The sequence below is a fragment of the Alligator sinensis genome, unplaced genomic scaffold (genome assembly GCF_000455745.1).
Source record: "Alligator sinensis unplaced genomic scaffold, ASM45574v1 scaffold796_1, whole genome shotgun sequence".
NCBI classification, from domain to species: domain Eukaryota; kingdom Metazoa; phylum Chordata; order Crocodylia; family Alligatoridae; genus Alligator; species Alligator sinensis.
This window is the reverse complement of record NW_005842141.1, coordinates 2,067,659-2,090,465: the sequence shown is the minus strand read 5'-3', so window position 1 is coordinate 2,090,465 and position 22,807 is coordinate 2,067,659. Positions and strand designations below refer to the sequence as shown.

The following is a 22,807-nucleotide window of genomic DNA, read 5'->3' as shown; positions in this document are numbered from 1 at the left end:
CAGAAGCAAACTGCCTGCTTATTGTTCCCAGTGGCTGCTTCTTTCTACCTCTCATTACACAATAGGAAGAGAAGCCAGGGAGCTGTTAAGAGGCAGAGCACCTGGACGATGAGATTTGGGAGACAGGGCACAACAGGGACAACTCTTTAACTCATGAGATTATGGGGCTGGCTGCTGTGGTCATGACTTGTAATAATTAGAGTAGCTGAGATGGGATTAAAAAAGAGAAGTTAAAAGCCCACAGGGGAGCAGCTGTGTGTGAGGAGACCCTGTAGGCTGGGAGAGCTGAAAAGAATGGAGAAGAGAGTCTAGGGACAGTAGCTGAAGAAAAAAGGGATCCAGAGGTGTGCCCCCAAGCAGATGGGAGGAGAGACTGAAGAAAAGAAGAGAGCAATTCTAGAGGAAAAGAACAGAGAGAGTGCATGAAAGAACAGGGTGCCTGAAGCATTGAAATCAGAGCAGGTAAATATTTGTATTCCCCTAGTGCTATGAAACCTAGCCTTGCAGTGTACATAGGGCCAAACCATGGTCCTGAACTGCTGTACCTTTTGAATGTATGTTCTTATAGGGACACAGATCAAACCTTACTCAGACCCTCTACCCAACCTGTATTTTAGAAGTGTTGGGGATCTACTACTGTCTCATAAGTGTGTCTGCACTGTAGGTTTCACAGTGTAGGGGAGTGATGATGGCAAATTTAAGTTGACTGCAAAGAAGACAGGTGAAAATGTTGGAGAGCGAGGCAAGAAGAAAGAAGGATTAAAATAGAACAATAATAAGAGAGATCTGGTTGTCATTCTGTTCTACAGGAACATGGGCACTCAAAAGTTACAGAAGCCACACTGTTGGCATGCTTTTATAGATATATATCAAGAGTGATAAGAGATGATGCTGCTAAACCTCTGCTAAGTAATGTGAATGGTGGGGTCCCCCAGAGATTCATACTAAGACCTGCTTTGTTCAGCATATTCAGAATTGACCTGAAAAGGGGAGTGCAGAGTGAGGTGGCAAAGTTTACTGCTAATACAAAATTAGTCTGAATAATCAAATCCAAAACTGATGGTGAAGAGTTAACAGGAGGATCTCCCCAAACTGAGTGAGTGAGTGGGCAGTAAGACAGCAGATTAAATTAAACACCTGTAAATGCAGAAAATTTCACATGGGATAAATTAGCCAATTCCAAACCTGTCACAATGTATGTATGATTATAATTCAGGGAAGAGACCTTAGAGTCCTTCTGGAGAATTATTTAAAAACATGAGCTCAGTGAGTAGCGGTGGTCAAAAAGCTCAGGGATTTTAAGGAATAGTTATGGAAGCAACTGAAAACAAAATGCAACTGGATGCACACCTTGCTGGGATTATTTGACCCCAGCAGTCTTTCCTGCCCAGAGCAGGGGGCTGGACCTGATGATCTCATGAAGTCCCTTCCAGCCCTAAACTTCTGTGAATCTGTGTGAAAGCATCATTATCTCATTTATTATTCATGGTATGCCTACATCTTCAGTACTGTGTGCGGTTGTAGCCCCGCCCCTCCCCCCCTTCAAAGAGGCTAGAGTAGAAATAGAAGTACAGAGAGTGGAAGCAAAGGTGATCAGGGGGATGGAACAGCTTCCATATGAGGAGGGTCCTGAAAAGGCTGAGACTCTTCAGTTTGGAAGAGATGACTCAGATGGGGATACCATCAAGGATATGAAGGATGATGCTGGAAAAATGAATAGGGGAACTCTTCACTATATTTCATAATGCAAGAACTAGAGGGTAACTGTTAAAGCATCAGATGGCAGATTTAGAACAAAGGAGAGGAACTACCTTTTAACATAAGCATAATATAATGTAAAGTTCATTGTCATAGGATATATAGTATACTTGTGTCTCAAAGGAGATTGGACAAATTGTCGCTTGTAGGTGTTGTAGGGCTTCAGCCTCTTCTTGATAGGTGCCTTGCCCCCAAGTGACATCAGGGTGAGACTTGGGCTTGGGTGCCACCTAGATGGTATGGGTGCTGCTCCTACTCGCCTTCCACGTCTTTGATGTTCCTTGTTGGGGAAGCAGTTCCCTTCAGGTGGCCCCCACAAGTGAAGAGGTCTCGACCCCAGTCTTTTCTTCGTGGGGCTTCAAACCTCCCCTTTACCCCACTCTTACCACGTTCATGGCCTGGACAAACGCTGCACCCTGCAGGTTGTCTTCTGGATGATATTTCCTTACACCCAGGTTGCCCACCCTGGGATGGGTCAGGCCTTCTTGGCCAGTACAGTCTTCCCCCACAGTTGGTTCCTCAGCTTCGGGCCAACTTGAGTACATAAACCTGCCCTGCCTTAGGGCTCACTAAGACTTCACATGAATCTAACTGAAAGCATCCGGCATCTGCAGATGGACCCCTGGGATCCTGTCTCCCAGTGCCCGCTTGTTACTCGAAATAAAGGAGAAAGAATAAAAGGGGGTGGGACTTGCTCATCCCTTCCCTCCTAATGATCATGGGGGTGGGAAGCTGCCCTGTGCCCCTCCCCAATCCTTCTTCCCAGTATGACCGCCTCTGGATCCCTGCTGACCTGGGGTTGGTCTATTGCTCCTCCTGAGCTGGAGGGGTGTGTAGTTCCCACACCGTGTTGCTCTTTCCTCCCCGCCAAGCTGCTTGTGCGGGTTATCAGCTTCCTGCTGCCGTCCCCAGCCGCCGTACCTGTATTCCCTGGTGGGGCCGTGGTGTTGCTCCCGGGCATCTCTCGCCTCCCCAGGCTTGGGTTTCTACCCTGCTGTGCTGGAGCCCTCCGGTCGCCACTCTGCTCCTCTTGCCTTCTCTCCAGCTTGGCAATCCTCCGTTTGGCTGCTGGTGTCTCCTGGCCGGTGTCTTGCTCTTCCCACGTCAGCCACTCAGCTGGTCTCCCAGCTCCTATTTGAGCAGCCCGCATCTCGCTGAGGCTCCGCCCCCATCCCTTGCTGATCCGCAGCTTCAGGGAGCTCTGGAATCACGGAGCCCGCCTGCGTTTCCTCCCAGCTGCTGCTCGTTTAGGCCTCTGTGATGAGTATCGGAGCATGTGGGGTGGGGCTGGGGACCCACTAGAGGGCTTTTATTGCCCCTTTCACACAAATTTATGGCCCACTCAGGTCTGTTAAGTCAGAGGTATAACTTCATGGCATAGGACATGCCTACATCTATGACAAGTGGTGGCTGGGAGGACATGACAGGAGCTGGATCACTCACATATGCTCTTACTCTTCTAGTCCTCTAAGCTAAGGCATCTACTACATGTCACTGTTAGAGACAGAATACTGGGTTTAGATTAGAACATTTGATCTGACCAGTTATGGCAGTTCTTGCTTTCATAATACAGACCAGGTAGACAAAATAGAATAAGGCAGCATCAAGAGAACCTGCTTGAACATGGGAGATCAATTCCCTTGTTTATGGAAGAAGGAAAGGCTGTTTTTGGCTTGTTAGATTTCCCACACCTTGTAATTGGCTGTTACCCTCTGTGCACTGTGAGGCACTCTTCAGAAAGCAGGCATGCATGTTTTCTGATCAGAGTACCCATGCTAGAACTCTTAAAGCACTGACACCCTCATGGTCTGTTGACTGTAGCTGCTAGCTGCCTAGGCATTGGCAATGCTTGTGCAGTGTGTGCAAAGTTGTCTGTGAACTTAAATTTCTGTGCACATGCAAGTGCTGTTGGGCTGGGAATCTTTGAGAATGAGGCCTCAAACATTTCAGGGCACATCCACTAGAAATTCTGATGGTGTTTACAAGTCCACTAATTTAGCACTTAGCGTGCACTTGCTGCTATTTTATTAGATGCGGACCTGTCAGATTACCAAATTTCATAATTAACCACGGCCTTTGTACATGCAACAAAATTGGCCTTTAAAGGGGCTTAAATGCCCTTTTGCACTGTTTAATGGCATTGCTGTTTGCACGCTTGACAGCGTATTGCGCTTTAATGGCATTGCTGTTTGCATGCTTGGTGGCGTTTTGCACTTTAAATGACTTTGTTACATAGCAAGATAAAACACCTCCAAGGTGTTTTAGTTTGCTATCTAACAAAGTGCAATAGTGCACAGGACCCTGGAAGTTGACATGCCTGGGGCTTGGTGGGCTTCCAGTACCCCATGCACCATCCCTGCCGCCTTCTCCCACTGCCAGCACACCCAGCCTCCCTCCTGCTTCCTTGCCTCTCTGCCCCAGGTGTAAGCTAGCTATTCCCAGGTGGTCCAGTCCCAGGTGGCAGGGATGGTGCAGAGGAGCTGGAGCTTATCTGCTTCTCTGGCGGGGGACAGGGCAAGCTGAGCTGAGGGGTTGCTGTTGCTGCTAGGTCACATGACCCCCTGAGTTGTGGGGGACCCTGGTACTTCCTTCCAGAGCAGCGGAGCTCCCCACCCTGACCACTGGCACCCAGCCCGGGTGGTCCCGGGAGGGTGCTGCAGCTGTGGAGGGTAGCACCAAGCCCTGTGCAGCTCAGGGACTGTGAGATCCAGCAGCAGCCCATTCAGGCAGGCTCCACTGAAGAAAAAAAGTAGCAAAGAGCCTGATCTTTTTTTTTTTTTTTCCTCCCCAGAGCCTGCCTGCCTGCCTGCTTGAGCTGCGTGGGGTCCAGTGCTTCCCTTCATGGGTGCGGGGGAGAGGGGCAGTGCTTCCCTCCATGGCTACAGTGCCCCCGGGACCTCCTGGGCCATGTGCCAGCAGGCAGGTGCCATCTGGGGGGTGCTGGTGCTGCCGCTGCCACGAAAGGAAGCACCAGCTCCCTCACAGCTCAGGGACCTCTCGGCTTGCTGGCAACTTCCCTCCCCTCTCCCCGCTGTTGCTGGAAAGGTGGGTAAGGATCAGGCCCCCACCCTTGTGTACACACCACGGGGGTTTATTTTGGTTTAATTCTCTCTAAATTGAAGCAGTGGAAATGGTGGGTTTTTAAAAACCCACCATTTCAATGTAGGCAAAACTAAACTGAATTAAACCCCCGTGCCATGTACAAGCACCCCTATAGATGCTTTGTTTATTGTAAAAATAGTTTGTCTTAAATAATTTTACATCATTCATGGGCAGTTTTGTGCATATTGGCAATTCACAGTGATGTGGAGAAAAGGCCCCTGTTTCCCTCCATTTTTATTTTGTGCTTTCTTATTTTTGTTGCTTTCCCACAATTCACTGCCATCTTTTTTTCTCTAGGCCTTTGTACTTGTCTGTTTTACTTATGTTGTTCAGTTTCCTGGGAAGGGATTTGATTGTCCTCTTAAGGAGTCTTCATTTGAATATTGTACACAGAGCATAGAAAGAACTTAGAGAACAGTGGGGGATAAAAGGAGAAGAATCTTCAACTCACCTGTTTTGAGCATTTCCTTCAGCAGCTTTAGCCTACCTGTTTCTGATTTAGGACTGAGGTGCCAATCAGACCCAGCTGACCTATCCAGCCCTTTCCTTTAGTTGTGGTGCTTTATATTTTGATGATCTTGGGCTAGCATTTGGCTTTTAGCAAATGTCCTTGTGTTTGAATGTTTCTGAAATCAAAGTCACATGGAAGAAGCTGCAATTGAGGAGCTATTAGGAGGAAGTAAGTGATTGAGTATGTAGCCTCTAAAAGTCCTGCTTTGACAGGAACGTAGCCTGGCATAGAATATTACTGGAGAGAGAAAAGGTGGGTTTCTGATGCTGCCTTCCACTGGATATGACATTTTATACTATTTTAAGGGTTCTCTTCTTCCTGACAGTCAGTGCCTGCATTCAATCACTACCTGTCAACACAGTTTTATTTAGTGTGAATAAATATGGCATAATTAGCTAAAAATATGAGTCTTATAATTACAGGTGTAGTTGTTTTATTTGCTAAGACTCTGTGCCAAAGGAAAATGACACAACATGCCAAGAGGATTTAAAATTTGAAATCTAAATTTATCAATGTGATTATTTAGCGGTGATGAGGGTATTTTGACTTTGCCCCAATTTTCTTTGACAGTTCTGGTGCTTGTAGTGTTAGGCGGAGATGAAGATACATTTAGCTGTAGTTGCTTTCAAAGGCATTCTGAAAGAGCAATTGCTGCTATTTTGGCTACGTGATTCCCTCAGAGAATTGTATCTTTACAGCTGGATTACTCTATCCTGCTGTTGGTACATTTTTACCTAGAGCACTGTTCTTATTACAATGGAATTCAGATGATGTGATGACACAAATACTTGAAGAAGGCTCCTTGGGTGTAAAATCTCTGCCAGAAACTATACAAATCTAACCTAAAAGCATCCATTCCTAAATGCTTTAGCTTTTTTCCAAGTGCTAAAGTGACCTTATTTACATCATTCTAATCAGAGCCTGCCAGAACTCTGCTTCTTTAGTCAGAATTCACATGTAAAAATAATTGATACAGGTTAGGAGTATGAAATCCTGAAAGACAACAAAGAAAAAAATATTTTCTATGTATTTGGGGCAAAGAAAAGTAAATACTGAACTATTTTTAGATATTGGTTAATACTTGTTGCTGTGAGCTTAAGGAGAATAATGTCATTTTTTGCTAAGAGGCTTATTTGATTTACCACTTTCTTAAAGAATAGCGTACTCTGCCTCTTAAAAAAATCAGCAGTATGCTTGTTTTGTTTTGTTTTGTTTTGTTTTTAAATGAAGTGAGTTTCAGTCTCAACTTGCTCATTCATGGAGCTTGCATTATCCTGACCAAATGTGAGTTCTAAGGAAAAGTTTGAAATGCTTTGTTGGATTTCTGGGCATCTTGAAGTACAAAATGTTATTGTTAAGGGCTCCATGCTCATCATCTTACAAAGTTGCAGTGATAACTCCATAGCTATGATTTCAAAGTAAATTGTTGTCCTGGATCCAGTTTGATAATTCTGTTGTTAGGTCCCTGGCCAGAAAAAGAATTTTAGGAGGAAAACCTTGAATTTTAATTAGAGATGGCATTTTTAAGGCATGGGACATTGGGAGCGTGGACACACATATACTTGGGCCCCTTTTGCAAGAGGAATGTTTTATAAGGGGAATATTTCAAAAGGGCAGCAATTAGTATATTCAAATGGTATGTGAAGGAGCTGAGTTGTAGTGTAATTTTGCTGCATTAGAATCAAACTTGCTGCATTTGAATTACTCACAGAGCTTTGTTACATGGAAATTTTAGGCAGCCCCTGGAGTTCTCAACCTCTGGATTGGCCTCACATTAACACCTTTAAGTGGCTTGAAGTACTTGTTATGCAGCTCAAAATTATGCCACTCCAGGGCAGGATTATCTCTGATCCACATAATCTTGCTTCTGTTCCATTAAAGTGTGGTCCCTCCCCACATCTGTGCTGTATAAATTGAAGTCCTCCAGTATCCCAGGATGCAGTGGCCCCTCCCCTACATGGTATTTCTGTACACAGCTGAAGATGGTGACAGCTTGAGGCAGGTCAGAGCTGGTCGGGAGTGAGGCAGGGAGGAAGCATGGAAAGACAGAGCTGGTGTACTAGGATGCTGGTGAGGGGCAGGCAGAGCATGATCCAGCAGAAGAGAAAGAGCAGAGCCATGTGAGATGGTGCCAAGGATGCAGAGGGTGTTGCGGGAGGGGGCTCTGGTGTTGGCTCTACTGCCTGATGAGTTGGGGTGCTGACAGCTCCATCAGTGTTCAGCGTGGGAGCATTGCACTGTGTTGTTCCACTGTTTTTTTCCCACAGCCCCATAACATGGCTGGTGGGAGCATTGCAGGGCCTAGCCACTGTGCTGGGGGAGGAAGAGAAGGTGCTGCCTCTGCGATGAGTCACCAGCATGCTGCCTGTGCCAGGTTCCAAGGGAGGCAGGTGACATTGACAGTTGCATGTTCGTGCCCCCCCACCCCCCCAAACCCATCTCTCACACCACTGCCCATAGAGCAAGGATAGAAGCCTGTCCTGGGTCACCAGCCCTGCTCAATCGGGCTAAGTACACACTATCATAACACCCGAGGCTGAATTGATTGAGTCTTTCCAGGTTAATTTAAGGTGCAAAGATTAAACCAATAAGCAAATGAATAGATATTCACCTTTGATTCAGGAAATGCAGCCACATGCCTGCAGTGATTCAAGCCAGAAGCTAGGGGGCACTAGAGCATGGCTCTCTGGCACAGCCAGCATGGCCTGTATGTTCATTTCCTCTGCTGCCCCCTGGGATTTATAGTTCAGACTCACAACAGCAGTACTCTGCAGGGTTGCTCATCACTTCCTCTTCCTGCTTCCAGCACTAAGTAAGCAGGGCAGAGCAGCTCCATAGTTTCATAGTTGGTAGGGTCGGAAGGGACCTAAGCAGATCATCAAACCTGCACCCCCTGCCATGGCAGGAAAGGATGCTGGGGTCAAACGACCCCGGCTAGGTGATTGTCTAGCCTTCTTTTGAAGGCCCCCAGGGTAGGGACGAGTACCACTTCCCTCGGAAGTTGGTTCCAGATCCTAGCCACCCTGACTGTGAAGTAGTGCCTCCTGATGTCTAGCCTGAATCTACTCTCAGTCAACTTATGGTCATTATTCCTTGTTACTCCCGGTAGTATTCGGAGGAACAGGGACTCTCTCTTTGCCTGCTGGCCCCCCTTGGCAAGTTTATAGATGGCCACCAGATCCCGTCTCAGCCTTCTCTTGTGGAGGCTGAACAGGTTCATGTCCTGTAGCTTCTCCTCGGAGGGCCTGCCCTGCTGCCCCCTAATCATGCAAGTAGCCTTCCTTTGGACCCTCTCAATGCTGTCCACATCCCTCCTGAAATGCAGCGCCCAGAACTGGACACAGTACTCCACCTGCAGCCTGACCAGTGTCGCGTAGAGGGGGAGGATCACCTCCTTGGACCTGTTCGTGATGCTTCTATGGATGCATGATAAGGTGCGGTTAGCATTCCTGACGACGTCCCCACACTGGCGGCCCATGTTCATCTTGGAATCAACAGTGACTCCAAGATCCTTTTCTGCCTCTGTACTGACGAGATGGGAGTTCCCTAGCCTGTAGGTATGCTGCTGGTTCTTCCTCCCCGGGTGCAATACCTTGCACTTGTCCGTATTGAAACCCATCCTATTCTCATCTGCTCACCTCTGTAACCTGTCCAAATCTAGTTGTAGCCTGTCCCTCTCTTCTAGCATGCTCATTTCTCCCCACATCTTAGTGTCATCTGCGAACTTGAACAAGGTGCTTTTCACCCCCTCATCCAAGTTGCTGATGAAGATATTGAACAGTGCGGGCCCAATGACCGAGCCCTGGGGAAGCCCACTGCCCACATCTCTCCAGGTTGAAAATGACCTGTCCACCACCACTCTCTGGGTGCAGCCCTCCAGCCAGTTTGCGACCCATCTGACTATGTAGGCGTTGACCCCACAGTCGCCTAATTTTTTAATGAGCATGGGGTGAGAGACTGTGTCGAAGGCCTTCCTAAAGTCCAGAAAGACTACATCCACCACAGCACCTACCTCCAAGGCTTTTGTGACCTGGTCATAGAAGGCAACCAGGTTGGTCTGACAGGACCTGCCTCTAATGAACCCATGTTGATTGCCCCTAAGCATAATCTCCCCTGCTGGTCCTTTGCAGATGTGCTGCTGGATAATTTTCTCAAAGAGCTTCCCAAGGACTGAGGCAAGACTAATGGGCCTATAGTTTCCTGGGTCCTCTTTCCTCCCTTTTTTGAAAATGGGGACCACATTGGCCCTTCTCCAGTCCTTTGGCACGTCGATGACCTCTGCTAATTCCCTCAGCACTGTGGGGTGGAGATCGTCAGGACCTGCTGATTTGAACACGTCAAGTCCCTTCAGAAGTTCCCGGACTAGGTCCTCAGTGACGATGGGCCTGGCTGCACCTCACCTGGGTCCGTCCAGAAGCCCAGTGGGGGGGATGTCCCTGTCCCTGCTCAGAAAAATGGAAGAGAAGAATCTGTTAAAGAAATTAGCTTTGTCGTCTGGTGCTACCACCAGATTACCAAGCGTGGCCTGCAGAGGCCCCATGTTACTTGGTACCTTCTTTTTACGCCCTATGTATTTAAAAAAGGACTTCTTGTTATCTTTGATCTGGGTCACTAGTCCCAGTTTCATCTCTGCCTTAGCCTACCTAACAGCCCTCCTACAATCTCAAGCAATGGAGGTATAATCCTCCTTGGTGATGGCCCCTCCCTTCCATTGGTGTACACCTCCTTTTTGGCTTTGAGACATTCCTGGATGCTTTTGGTGAGCCATGGGGGCTTTTGAGCACTCTTGCCTCCTTGGATCCATGTGGGGATTGTCACCCTTTGGACTTGCTGCAGGCCTTTGTCACCCTCTGCTAGATGGTGAATTCCAGTAGGCAATGATCACTATCACCCAGGTGGTCAAGCACCCGCAGTCCCCTCACCAGGTCATTGCCTGTGGCCAGGACCAGGTCCAACAAGGCATTTCCCCTGGTGGGACTGTGCACCTCCTGGGTTAGATGGAGGTCCTGTTACTCAGCTAGGAAGCTACGCAAGCAGTCAGACCTGGCTGACTGCTCTTCCCAGCAGATGTCTGGATAGTTTTGGTCACCTATGATGATCACGTCCCTTGACTTAACTGCCTCCACGAGCTGACCTGAGAATTCCTGGTCCAGCTCTTCCACCTGGTTGGGTGGCCTATAGTAGACCCCCACCATAAGGTCCCTTTTCCCCCGACCCCCTTGTATTCTGACCCAGAGCACCTCAGTCTTCCCTTCCTCAGACCCAGTGCTGTTTGCTGAGGATGTGTATTGCTCTTTGACGTAGAGCACCATACCCCGACCTTTCCTCCCCATTCTATCCCGCCTATACAGTCTGTAGCCCTTGATGTTTTCCACCCAGTCATGCGTTGGATCCCACCAAGTTTCAGTGAGCCCCACTATGTCTGGGTTTGTGTTAGCTAGCAGGAGGATAAGTTCCTCTTGCTTGTTCCCCATACTACAAGCATTAGTGTAGAGGTATTTAAGGCCTCCTGAGGGTGTATGCGCCTCCCCCGCAATCCCAGGACTATCCGGGCCCTTACCTGGGTATTTCTTGTGCTCATCGCCTGTCTTGGCTGGGCTGTTCTTGTGGGTATCTCTTGGTTCGGTGTTCTGTGGTTCCCTTGGTCCTCTTCCTCCCCCTCCCCCAATGAGCCTAGTTGAAAGCCCGCTGGAGGAGATCAGCCAACCTGAAAGAGAACACATGCTTACCTTTGGGGGGAGGTGAAGCCCATCCCATCCGAGCATGTCTCTTGTTCTGAAGTATGGGTCGTGGTCCAGAAAGCCGAGGCCCACCGCGAGACACCACTCCCAAAGCCTCAAGTTGATGTCCCAGATGCAGGTCTCATGGCATCTTCCACGTACGCTCACTGGAAGGACTGATGAGAAGACCACCTGTGCCCCCATCTCCTTCAGCTTGCCCCCAGAGCTTGGTAGTCCTTCATCAGGCGATCTGGACTGCTCCTGGCCGCATCATTAGTGCCCACATGGATTAGGACCATGGGGTTGTAATCAGAGGGCCGGGATCATTTCTGTCACGTTCTGAATCCGCGCTTCAGGCAGACAGTAGACCTTGTGTGTCATGGGATCCTGGCAACAGATGGGACCCTCTGTTCCTCTCAGGATAGAGTCACCTAAGACAAGTACCCAGCATCTCTTCTTTCGGGTCAACTTGCCTCCTTCGGCCCATTTTGTGCATGGAGCGACCTCCTCACCAGAATTTTCCTCCTCACCATCCTCTTCCTCCAGTGTCCCCAGGGCCTCGTACCTGTTCCCCATCTGGACCGGGGGAGCTGGTACTGCACCACCACAAGCAGCCCTGGCTCTGGAGGGAACCTTCTGTCATGCTGCTATGGAGGGCACTCTTCTTCCTTTGGTGCATGGCCCTGCAGGGAAAGGAAATACCCATCATCTGCTTCCCTGATCCCCCTCAGCCGCTAACCTCCTCCTGGAGCTCCCTCACCTGCCCCTCCAAGGCCCTAAGACAGGCACCTGCGGGACAGGTGTGGGGGCCCCCATCCCCTGCCCCACCCTGGCCCTGCCGGGCATCCCCTGCAGGCCAGGGGGCAGGGTGACGCCAGCTTCCCATGGGCTCTGTCTGGGTGGAGGCCTCAGAGAAGCCCTGGGTGGGCAGCGTGCCGCCCCCACCCCCCGGGGCAGGGGCCCTAGCAGCACTCTGCGTCCACACCATTTTTTTTGTTTGTTTGGTTTTGGTTTTGGGCATTGTTTTGGTGCGGTGCCTTCACCTTACCCTTGCCAAAGTCTTCCTCCTATCCCCTCCTGCAGGCAATCCCACTGACCCAGAAGTGGCAGTGGCTGGCACTTCTGGGCGCACAACTGACACTTCTGGGAGAGCGCTGGTACTTTCAGGTGAACCCCCACTCTCCAGCCAGCACTTTTAGGGGGGGCACCATTGCTCCCGCCTACCCCCCCCCTACTTGGGAACACTGGCTGACGGGGTGTGCAAGCGCTCTCAGGGGGTGCATGTCCATCCCTGTGCACCCCTTATATGTCGCCACTGAGCCTTAAGGTGTGACTGCTCCAAACTCCAAGCTAGTACTCAACATTTCTGTGGCTTAGAGCATAAGATGTAACAAGGCCCTCAGCTTGTTCACATACAATAAGAACATATTAGCCACTGTCCTTTTGAAATCTTCCTTTTCTGAAAGGGCTCCAAGCTTTTGTGTGCCCACTCTGCGGGAGAAGTGTTTTGGATTTTTATGGTTTTGGGGTTTTTTTGGTAAGGCTATCTTAAAACTAGGATAGTTTACAAATTTTAACCTTGTTTCGTCTTTTGCCCTTAATGGTTCATGATCCAAAGGTCATGGAAACAAGTTAAAAGTCTCCTAGTGGCTTCAGAGGATAGCGCCATTTTCATGAGATTAGATAAAAAAAAGTTAGCAACTGTTTGTTTTTCAAAAATCCAAATGTGTCTACGTGCTCCATCAAATTCCAGGGTATGTTAAAACCACCTGGCTTCGTCTTGCAGAGTTCACAACATCTGCTGGCTAAACTGTTCAGGGCTGACAATGATATTGATTCTGTTAATGAAACTTTCAGGCTCTTCAGGGCAGGTTTGCAGAGCTGGAAAGCAAAATATTGCTGACTAGGGTCTTTGAAAATGCCCACTGCCGTTGGGCAATTTTGGGGAGTTCATTTTGAGACCTTTTCATGGGGTCTGTTTTTAGAAAGTGGGTCTTCAGCACTTTTTGTCAGGCAGGCCCTTCTCTGATTCAGAGTTGTATGAAAATATTGAGCCAAAATTTTCAAAAGCTTTGCTGTCTGCGTACAGTGCACCCTTTATTTTCCAGCCTTATTCATATGGCAATTCAAGAATAAAATTATGCACGAAAATATTTTTCATTAACCTAGACAGCTCTATAAAATATTGGATAAAAGTAATGAAATAAATACCAATGTAAACAAATGATGGTTCAATATATTAATATACTTTAATATCTAGAATAAAAAATATTCTTTGAAAATTGAATTTCATGCTTCACTTTTTTTCTTTAAATACTTTACTTCTGGGTCTCTAATGGCTTTCTTGTCAGTGGAGAAATGACTAATGCTGAGCAAAATAAAATTGCACTGATTTTTTAAAATTTTCTTGTCTATAAAGAGGGTGCTTTTTAGGTTTTTCATTGAAATGTTAAAATATGAGGTATTGTGTGTAGAAGTTGTACTTTCAAGTCTTGTAAGTATTTAATGTACTTTCCTTAATTACTATTTATAGCACCCCTCTTTCAGAAATGTTACCCAGTGAATCCTCAACCCAGGCAGCACTGGCCTCAACCCTCACTTCCCTGCTCCTGGGAATGGGCACAGAAACACACTTCCACCCTCCACCATTGTGACCCTCTGTGCCTTGCTGCCACGGCTTGCTTCAAGAGTAGCAGCGCCCTTCCCTCTCCCCTGGGTAAGAGTTGAAGTTTAGGAATGCAGCAGGGGAGATGCTGCCACCACACCCTGGGGTGCACTCCATGCCCACCTGCCTGCGTGTACCCGCTATAACCTTTCTAAGTACCCCTAGGGGTATGCATACCCCTGGTTGACAACCCCGGGTCTAAGCTACTACCAAATACTTGGGTTTCTGAGTCTGCGGGCTTGCTGTGCAGAGCCTCTTGCCTTTTCACACACCCTTCTGCGCAATCTCCCATGCTAACTCGCATGCCAGGCCCAGAGAACGCCTGTGCACAGCTCCGGTTGTGTGGCTTCCTGAGGGACTGGGCTAAGTAGGAGCCAGGGGGCATTACCTTCCTCAGCTCCGCCCAGCTGCAACCCCATCACTGGGTAGCGCCTACCCACTGCAGGCCCTGCTTACCTCCCGGCTCTGCACTGGGGGTCAGGGTCCACCGGGGTACCGTTGCTCACAGGGACACAACAGGCTTACACCCATGTATCTCGCACCACAGCAGGTCCCAACTGGGGTGCATTACAAGGAGTAAGCACCCCCACTTTTTCTTGTATTAGTGGAAATGGATGCTTTTGGCCAGGTATGATCAGAGAATCCCATGTGTCATGTTAGGGGCCAGTTGCCTCATTGATTTCAAGCATTCAAAATTAGGTACATGCTTAAGCACTGCACTCGAATGGGAGCTGCACTGGAAAGGACAGCACAGAGTATGAAGTGGTGTAAGTGATTAGAATACAATAGGTAGGAAGTGGGGAGGGAGAATGCTGAGAGAAACATACGAGGAAAGAACTGACAGGACTAAGGGGTCATAAAACCTAATCCAGGTAATGAGATAAGAATCCATCACCCCTGTTTAAACCATACTTAATACAACCCAGTCTGTGGGTGATTTTTTTGTTCCAGAATTTCCAGTTCAAACTTTTTAAAAAAAATTTTCTACCTGAGAACAGCAATCCTGAGATCAGCGATGGAGTGTCCAGAAAGGTTCAAGTGTTCTACCATGGGCTTTTATGTCTTTCTGCAGCTGACATCAGATCATGTCAGATATAACTTGCACCTGCCAACATTAGCACAAGGTTACATTTTTTTTTCACCCCGTCACATTCCCACAGTTAAAATTAATAGCTTTCTGAGAAGTATATAGGCCAGCATAATGTCCTTTGTTTTCTTTTTATTTGTGATGGAAATTTAATAAAATACTTTTTGTCAGACTGCTGTTCCTGGGAGTGAATTACAGAAGAAGTCTTTTTAAGTTGCTTGCCTACGTTATCTTTTAATACTTGGTTTATGCACGGCAGTTCAATCATTGCAGAATCTCTTTGGTTTTTGTAAGCGTTACCATATGGTATGTCTGCGTTATTAATATCAGTGTCCTGACAGATTTCTGACTCCCATGATTCCACATTTCTTTTGTCTCAAAGATGCCTTCATAAGACTTAATTTATATGCAGATCTTTCTCTCCTTGTAGGTTGGTTTAACTCAAACATGAACCAGGAAACTTGTTTTATAATTAGAACTAGTATTGAGTGTACAGCTCTGGGTGGCCTGGGAGGGAGATGAAACACCTGTTAAGAGCATCACCGGAGGCCTAAGCTAGGGCTGACCTTCTGGTTTGCAAAATTCCTGCCCAGGAGCACAGGCAGGACAAGTAAGGTAGGAGTGAAATGGAGGCCCAGCACTTTTGAGACTGACCCAAGGACACACAGCACTCAGGAATCTACTTCCTAACTTCCCATCCTGTGTACCTCTTTATTGGACCACACCAAAAGTCCTGAGCTTACGTGAAGGCTCTGGTCTTATAATTCTCACCCATGTGCAAAATGTTTTGCATGCAAGTAACCCATTGAATACTGTGGTGCAACCCACCTCCTACTTCTATACAGGTTTGAGGTTAAATGCCTGGTTGTGTCAGCACTCACTGTCACGTGCAGCATTGACCAGTGTGTGTGATGCTGTTAGAGTCACTGGCACCACTCTCAGCTGTCAGCCTTGTATGTTGATAAGATCATACCTGCAGAGAGAAAGCAGACAACACAGAGCTAAACTTTGCTGCTCAAAGGGAATGGGCATTAGAGGAGTAAAGTTTGCTTCCCCAGGAAATAACAGTTCCAGGTTGCCTTTGCCCAAGTGACTCCTGCACCGGCCTCTTGCTGCTGCGTCTCTGAAACTCCATGTATTTCTCAGTCCTTAGGTCTGTGCAATAATTTACTGCTACTCCTTTTAATTTGGTTTTGTCTTCTCAAGAGTTGCTGTAAGCCTTCTAATTTATATTTCACGACAAGCTTCTTGGCCTGCCTTCTGCTTTCATGAGGTAACTGTAGGTAGAGTGATCATTTTTTCTTACTGTTCAACAGAAGAATACCCTGAAGACAAATAGAGTGGCTGACAATTTAATCCAGAACATAAATTGAGCTTTTAATTGTTGCTTGTAGGATATTTTGCAGAAACAATTTAATTAGAAGAGTAAAACAGGACTTTGCTATTTTCCTTCATTTTATTTACCAGGCTTTTTCTAGTGTACTAATGTGAGTTTTATGAAAATCAGTCTGAAGTGTCTGGGGATTCATTCTAGTTTCCTGTAGTTCTCACATTGCCTAGGAGAAAGCAAATATAACTCTCAGGTAAACATTAAAGCACCAGCTGTTTTTTCCTCCAGAATTTTACATTTCCATAATAACTCGCCTTTAGAGAGAATCTTACAGAGAAGAAACCTCTAATACAGACATATTTAAGAATAGGTTTACAATAATTCAATTACAGTAAATACAAATAATATTGGTTTTCATACCTCAGTAACAGTCTAGGGGCCTTATGTGTTGGAGAGGAGGAGGCCTCATAGTCAACTGAACATTCATGTAACTGGGGAAGACTCGTTTCATATCGGCAACTGGGAGCCAAGTTCCTTTGAGCCAGCCTGAGGCATTTCTTGGATTAATTTATTTTTAGTAGACTGCCTGAGCCCTATTGTTCATGTGTCAGGAGTTTCCTATTTTTAGGGTGGTAAAGACTTTTCCCAGACATACCATCTCTCAGAGCAGTAATGCTTCCCCACTGAAAGAATGTTTTGTATGTCAGGCACTCCTGCCTTCTTTCTTCTCAGCAGGTGCATATACACGTGCACTATACTGCAGAGTTGACTAATTAGCTCTGCAGGAAAGCATCATGACCTACATGTGCACTAGTATTAGGCCTCAGTAAGCTAATTCAGATAGTAGGATAGTACTACCCAGGACAAGTACTATGTTACAGCAAAGTACTTAGGTGCGTTCAAACTCATGTGTAGATGATGACTGCAGTGGGCTGGGGCATGAGGGTGCTACAGTGTGGGGGGCCTCCTGCTGGCTAGCTCTACACTGTAGCACCCTTGTGCCCCAGCCAGCCCCTCTACAGCGTGTTGAGCCGGGCAGAGCAGCTGCAGGCTGGCAGGCTTATCCCCATGGCCTCCTGCCAGCTGGGGCTGCACTGCCTCAGCTCAATGTGCTGTGGTCTCAGATGCACATGTAAACACTGCGTCCAGGAGCAGTAAACTCTGGCACAAACTAGGCAGGGCTTATTCAAGCACATTAATATCACATGTAGATGAAATCTGTGTAGAGCAGATGTGGCTTTCTGCTGCCAAGATTTGGGAGACTGTTTTCACTAAAGATGATGATCCAGGCCTGGGATATGTCTCCAAGGTCCCTGACTCCTGAAGAGGGATGAATGTGACACTTGAGTCATGCAGTCCCACAGGACTGAGCACTTTTTCCTAGCCAGTCTAAACAGGATGAGAAAGAAGGAACAACCAGCTCTGTCCAGAGATATGAAGGTTAAGGGCTGACAGTTCAGTCTAGACCTGCATCAGTGTGTGTGGCTGATAGTCTATAGCAATTTTTCTTGCCTTTTATCTTTCTCCTCTCTTTGGGAACTCGCTGCCTCCAAAACATGAAAGAGTTACCATCTTCGCTTCTTCACCATGGCCTTCTCAACTTCCAGGGCTCTTGTAACAGAGAGGAAGTCCAAGTAATTGCTTGTCATCACAGCAACAGCAGTATAAGAAGGGAAATACCAGCAGCTGGCAGCGGGATTCAGATTGTTAGGCTCAACCTGAATTGACATTAAAAGAAAGACAGAGGCTGCATGTATTGAAAATGAAAAAACGGGGCAGCAAAGTGAGTGAAATGCAAGTGATTTCCTCTGGCTTGTGTATATCCTCATCATCTCCACCCCTGGGATTCCAGAGGAAAATTTCAATGTTGTGTCTGGACTTATCTGAGACTTATAAAGCTCATTGAACTGCACTTCCAGTTTTACAAGCCAGCTGCTGTCTTCCCCCACCCATGCACCAGCTCCCACCACTGAGCAGCCTGCCCTCTACCCATACACAGCCACCAGCTAGGGCAATCCTCTACCTTGCAGGACAGAAGAAAGGCAATGCAAAAGTCCCGCCAGGCCCCCATAGCTGCCTCTCTTTTGGGCCATTTTACCTGCCACCTTTCCTCTCCAGCCTCACTTCTCACTGCTTGTGCCCTCACTGCTCCTGCTTCTCCCACTCTTTGGACCCCCTCCCCCCCACTATTACTTCCCTCTTGGCCTCATCATTCTTCCATCATTTGGCTTCCCACTTGTCCCTTATCTGGAGCACCACCTTTATCCAGCTGTCACTTGCCAGTTTGCCCACCCTCATTCCTGAATTTTATTTGGGTGGAAGGGTATGGTAATGAGTGGGACAATGGTGGATTTCAGTTTTACCACCTATCACACTGCATTTACCATTGTGCTTGTAAACAGCTCTCTTGTGACCAGTAACTTGTAGTCTAGTAAAACTATTTAAGCATTACAGCATTGTTTTGAATTGATTAAATTTGCTGCTGAAGAGAAAATGAATCCATTTGGTGTAATCCATTGACTCTTGCCTCTCCTGTAGATGAAGACTATCCAGATTAGAGCTGCTCAATTCCTGGGTGGGTGTCCATGCCATTAGCAAAACAGGTAATTCATTTTACTTAGAGATGGTAACTCCTGCTATGCACTGCCATGCTTGCAAAGAGACAGCAGAAATTGTTAGGTGGATATGTTTATAGTTCTAACTTACTAGAAAAAACTGTACAACACAGTTAAACTGTGATACTGGGACTCTTCAAAATGTGTCAAGTTAAGCAAATGTGTAAGCCTTTGCAGCACTGAGCCTTTGATTGCAATGCCATAGTTTGACCACTGTTCTTAGTAGATGAAAGCATGAAGTTACTGATCTGATGTATATTTATCAGTCTTGGGTAGTTTTATGATCCATGAAACAGTAGGTTTTCAATATTTAATCATCCTAGCAGGGGATATAAGGGTGTAGGACTTTACTGAGCATCAGCTGCTCTGCAGGTACTATTACCCCATGGTAACTCAAGGCAAATTGTGGTAACTTACTCCTTTTTCATTGAGGGTTTAGCTGTTGTAATTGAGTTCCACTGACCCCAGAGTTAACAGCCAGTTATCATGGAGCAGCCCTCTGTCCTGCAGTAAGTCAGCTGTATGTTCATGCCCTTCATGTCATTGTCTCTAATGTCTCTAATGTATTTGTTAGGGAGGCAGAAGGTCCTAATAGTGCCACTTTATGGAGTGGGATTTGAGACACACAGGGCATGTCTATGGAAGACACTTTACTGTGGAGCTAATTAGTCAGCTCTGCAGTAAACTGACACCATCCACACGTGCAATGCTATTAGGCTGGAGTAAACTAATTAACTGTGCCATAGGATAGTACTGCCTGACATAAGTACTATCCTACAGCAGAGCTGTTTACTCTGCCACACTGCACATATAGACAGTGATGGGGCTGGCTGGGGCACAAGGGTGCTATAGTGCAGGGGCTTCCTGCCAGCTAGCCCCACACTGAAGCACTCTTGTGCCCCAGCCAGCCCCTCCACAGCACATTGAGCCGGGTCAGAGCAGCTCTGGGCTGGCAGTCTGATCCCTTGGGTCCCTTGCCAGCTGCAGCCATGCCACCCCAACTCAACCTGCTTCAGTCCCAGGCACATGTGTAAACACTGTGCCCAGAAGCAATAAACTCCAGCGTGAACTGTGCCAGAGTTTATTGCGCCGCATTACTTTCACATATAGACACACCCACAGAGATGAAGGCAGTCGATCGTAGAACTCCCACTGCATGCACTGGAACTAGGATTTCTCCTTCAGATTTGCCTAAAATTAAACTGAATGGGGATTGGGCTCTCCTCAGTTCCAGGCTAGTGCCTGGATTCTTCTCTTTCCCATTATTATATATGCTGGCAGGGGCAGATAATACAAAAGCTTAGTTGCATTTATAAGCAGAAATGTTTTGTTTTTAAAATATGATGTTTTATTCATTGTTTGCAGTTTTGTACAAAAATGTACAAAATGCAATCAGTCTACAGTAAGCCATCTTGTGTGTCCTCTGATAAAGATGTGCAACATCTTTCATATGAAAAGAAAAGGGGAAGAAAACAGTAAACAGCTTAACAAGGCAAAAATAGGGCAATTTCTACCTGCTGCTCACAAAACAACCTACTGTATTTTGATGCAGGGACAGCTTTACCTGGGGTTCATAAAGCATTCTCTGCGCTGGAGGAACTATTAAAGTCTCTGATTGCTTTGGGTAATATCCCACATGTGACTTATGTCACCTTATAATGACTACTAGCAACAGCCCTGAAGTAAAAAGTAGGCTGCATTTACAGATGCAGCTCATGAGCATATGAATGTTGTTATTCTGCTCAAAGTAAAATGTTTAGTTCAGTAATTCATTAAGACTGCTGAATATAAATCAATCTATAATCTGGAGAAGAGTCTAATGTCACACCTATTATACCAACAAAGAGCCAATATGTTTGTAAAAAGGTACATTTTTAGCATGTATGTGAAGCTGGAAATACACTCTGGAGAACGTTTTTACAGTTTATTATGTTTAAAAGCAATACAAGACATGTTTTCAAAATATCCTTCATTGAGTTGGCACTCTGATTCCTGCCCATTCTGAAAAGATAGATGCTGTATTTGAGTGAGGCGCAGGTATCAGGAAAATTTATACTTTTTTATAAAAAGAGGGGGGGATGGAGGGAATTCAGTTCTTAAAAGCAATAAGTTTTGAGCCATTATGAAGTTTTTCTTTCTTTCTTCATCATTATTCTTTCTAACAAATCTTTAGCCACAGTCTGACAGGCAATTTTTTGTACAAATGCAAGTGTTTTTTAAATTGCGTCTTACCCTGTTTAACTTCTAAGGTACACTTCCAGCATGTACTTAGTGCACTTAAATTCACTTCCCACTTTCCACACCAGATGGATAATTAACTTTAGCATTAAAGTTATAGTTCATGTCTTGAACAGGCAGTGACACAGAAAGCAGAATGATGGATGTCTGGAGTTAAAAATCAATAGTGAAATTTGTGATGGACAGAATCAGGTTGGATGTGCATGAGTGAAGTAGGTGTGGATAGTAAGTCTGAGAGGCATGACTGGACTAGAAAATGGAGCTGGTAACCAGGATTCTTTGAATGCAAACAAAAATCATTGCTGTTCACCACGGTAGGGGAAGATGAATTAAGATGATGAATAGAACTATGAAACTTGCACAGTAGTATAATAAGGTTCTGACTCTGTCACCCACTGAAGTTCATGAGCACTTAGCAAGTATTCTTGTGATTTCAGTAGGGACTGCTTGTGGAGGAAAGTGGTATTCCACAACATAGCAGCTGCCTGTGGCCTATTATATCAAATGCGGGGATTGATATTAACTGGGATCTTGCCTTTTGTCATACAAACCCAGGAAAATCCGTATGAGAAGAACACCTTTCAATATCCCTATCCTTAAGTGAAGTTTTAAAGTAAAATGAAACTCCAGGTGATAGCTGAACAAACCCCAAGGTACAGTGTTACCTGTTCCAACATTATAGAGCCAAGGAACAACAGGGCCTGGAAGGGACTTCAAGAATAGTCCATTCCAACACCCATTCCAACTCAGGGTAGGTTCATCCCCATCTCAATAACCCCAATCAAGTGTTTCATGATTTGAAGACATCCACAGTGGATCCCTGCCCTCTAAGTAATCTCTTCTAGTATTCAACCACCCTCAGCATTAGAAAGTTCTTCCTCATATTCACTCTGAATTTCCTTTATCACAATTTGACCAGTATTTCTTGTCCTACTCCCTGGGGTGATACTGAATAGATTATCACAGGGTGAGCAAAATATAGCACATGGGCCAGATCCGACCCACCAATTGATTGTATCCAGCCCATGGCTGTCCTCACAGTGCTCCACGTGGTGCCTAGCCCTGTCCACTCCCACCTGGGGCAGCCCATGCCACACCCTCACCCACACCCACCCCGCACCTGCCAGTGGCCCCAGCCCTGGCCTCAGCCCTGGCCCTGGCCCGACCCCAGCAAGCAGTCACAACTTTCTGGTGGGACTACCTTCCACCCACTCGGCTGCCCATCAGTGGCTGCTCATTGTACCGGGTGACTGACTGTGTAAGGCTGCTGGGAGCTGGAACTGGAGCCCCACACACTGGGTAGGAGGTACTTAGCTGCAGCTTCTCCCTGCCTGCCCGGGCATGTGGTGCCCCATGCTACCTGCTTCCCAGAGTGGTGCAGCAGGGGCAGGAGAAGGAGGAATTGCCACTGGAGGCAGGGGGAGGATGAGCAGTACCTAGGTGGCTGCAACAGTGGTGGCAGCAGCCCTTCCAGGAAGCTGTATGCGCTGGCTAAGGCAGAGATCAGAGCTAGTGCCAGGATAGTGCCATCAGCAGGTGCAGGGTGGACATGGGCAGAAGCACAACACAGGCTGCCCCAGGTGGAAGTGGGAGCTCAGCCCTACACAGAGCACTGTGGGGGCAGCCATAGGCCAGATGGGAGTGGGGTGGATCACACCTGCATTGCACCACCGCAACAAGCTCTGCTGCATGCACCCCCAGTCATCCCATCTCTCTCCCTCCATCCTGGCCAGCTCCCAGGACCTAGCACCTAGGCAGTCGTGCGCCTCACGCTCCCGCCC

The 22,807-nt window shown here is 46.9% G+C and overlaps 1 protein-coding gene across 3 annotated transcripts in view; it reads left to right on the top strand.

Annotated features, from left to right (window-relative positions):
* VWC2 (von Willebrand factor C domain containing 2) overlaps positions 1-22,807 on the top strand; it is a 124,406-nt gene that overhangs the window by 90,088 nt on the left and 11,511 nt on the right. Inside the window, exon 3 of one of the 3 annotated variants that reach the window (XM_025206114.1) lies at positions 18,712-18,776. The exons of the other annotated variants lie outside the window; for them this stretch is intronic. Within the exon in view, the coding sequence (XP_025061899.1) occupies positions 18,712-18,731 (20 nt within the window). The 3' untranslated portion in view covers positions 18,732-18,776. The remainder of the gene's footprint in view (positions 1-18,711; positions 18,777-22,807) is intronic. 3 annotated transcript variants of the gene reach the window in all.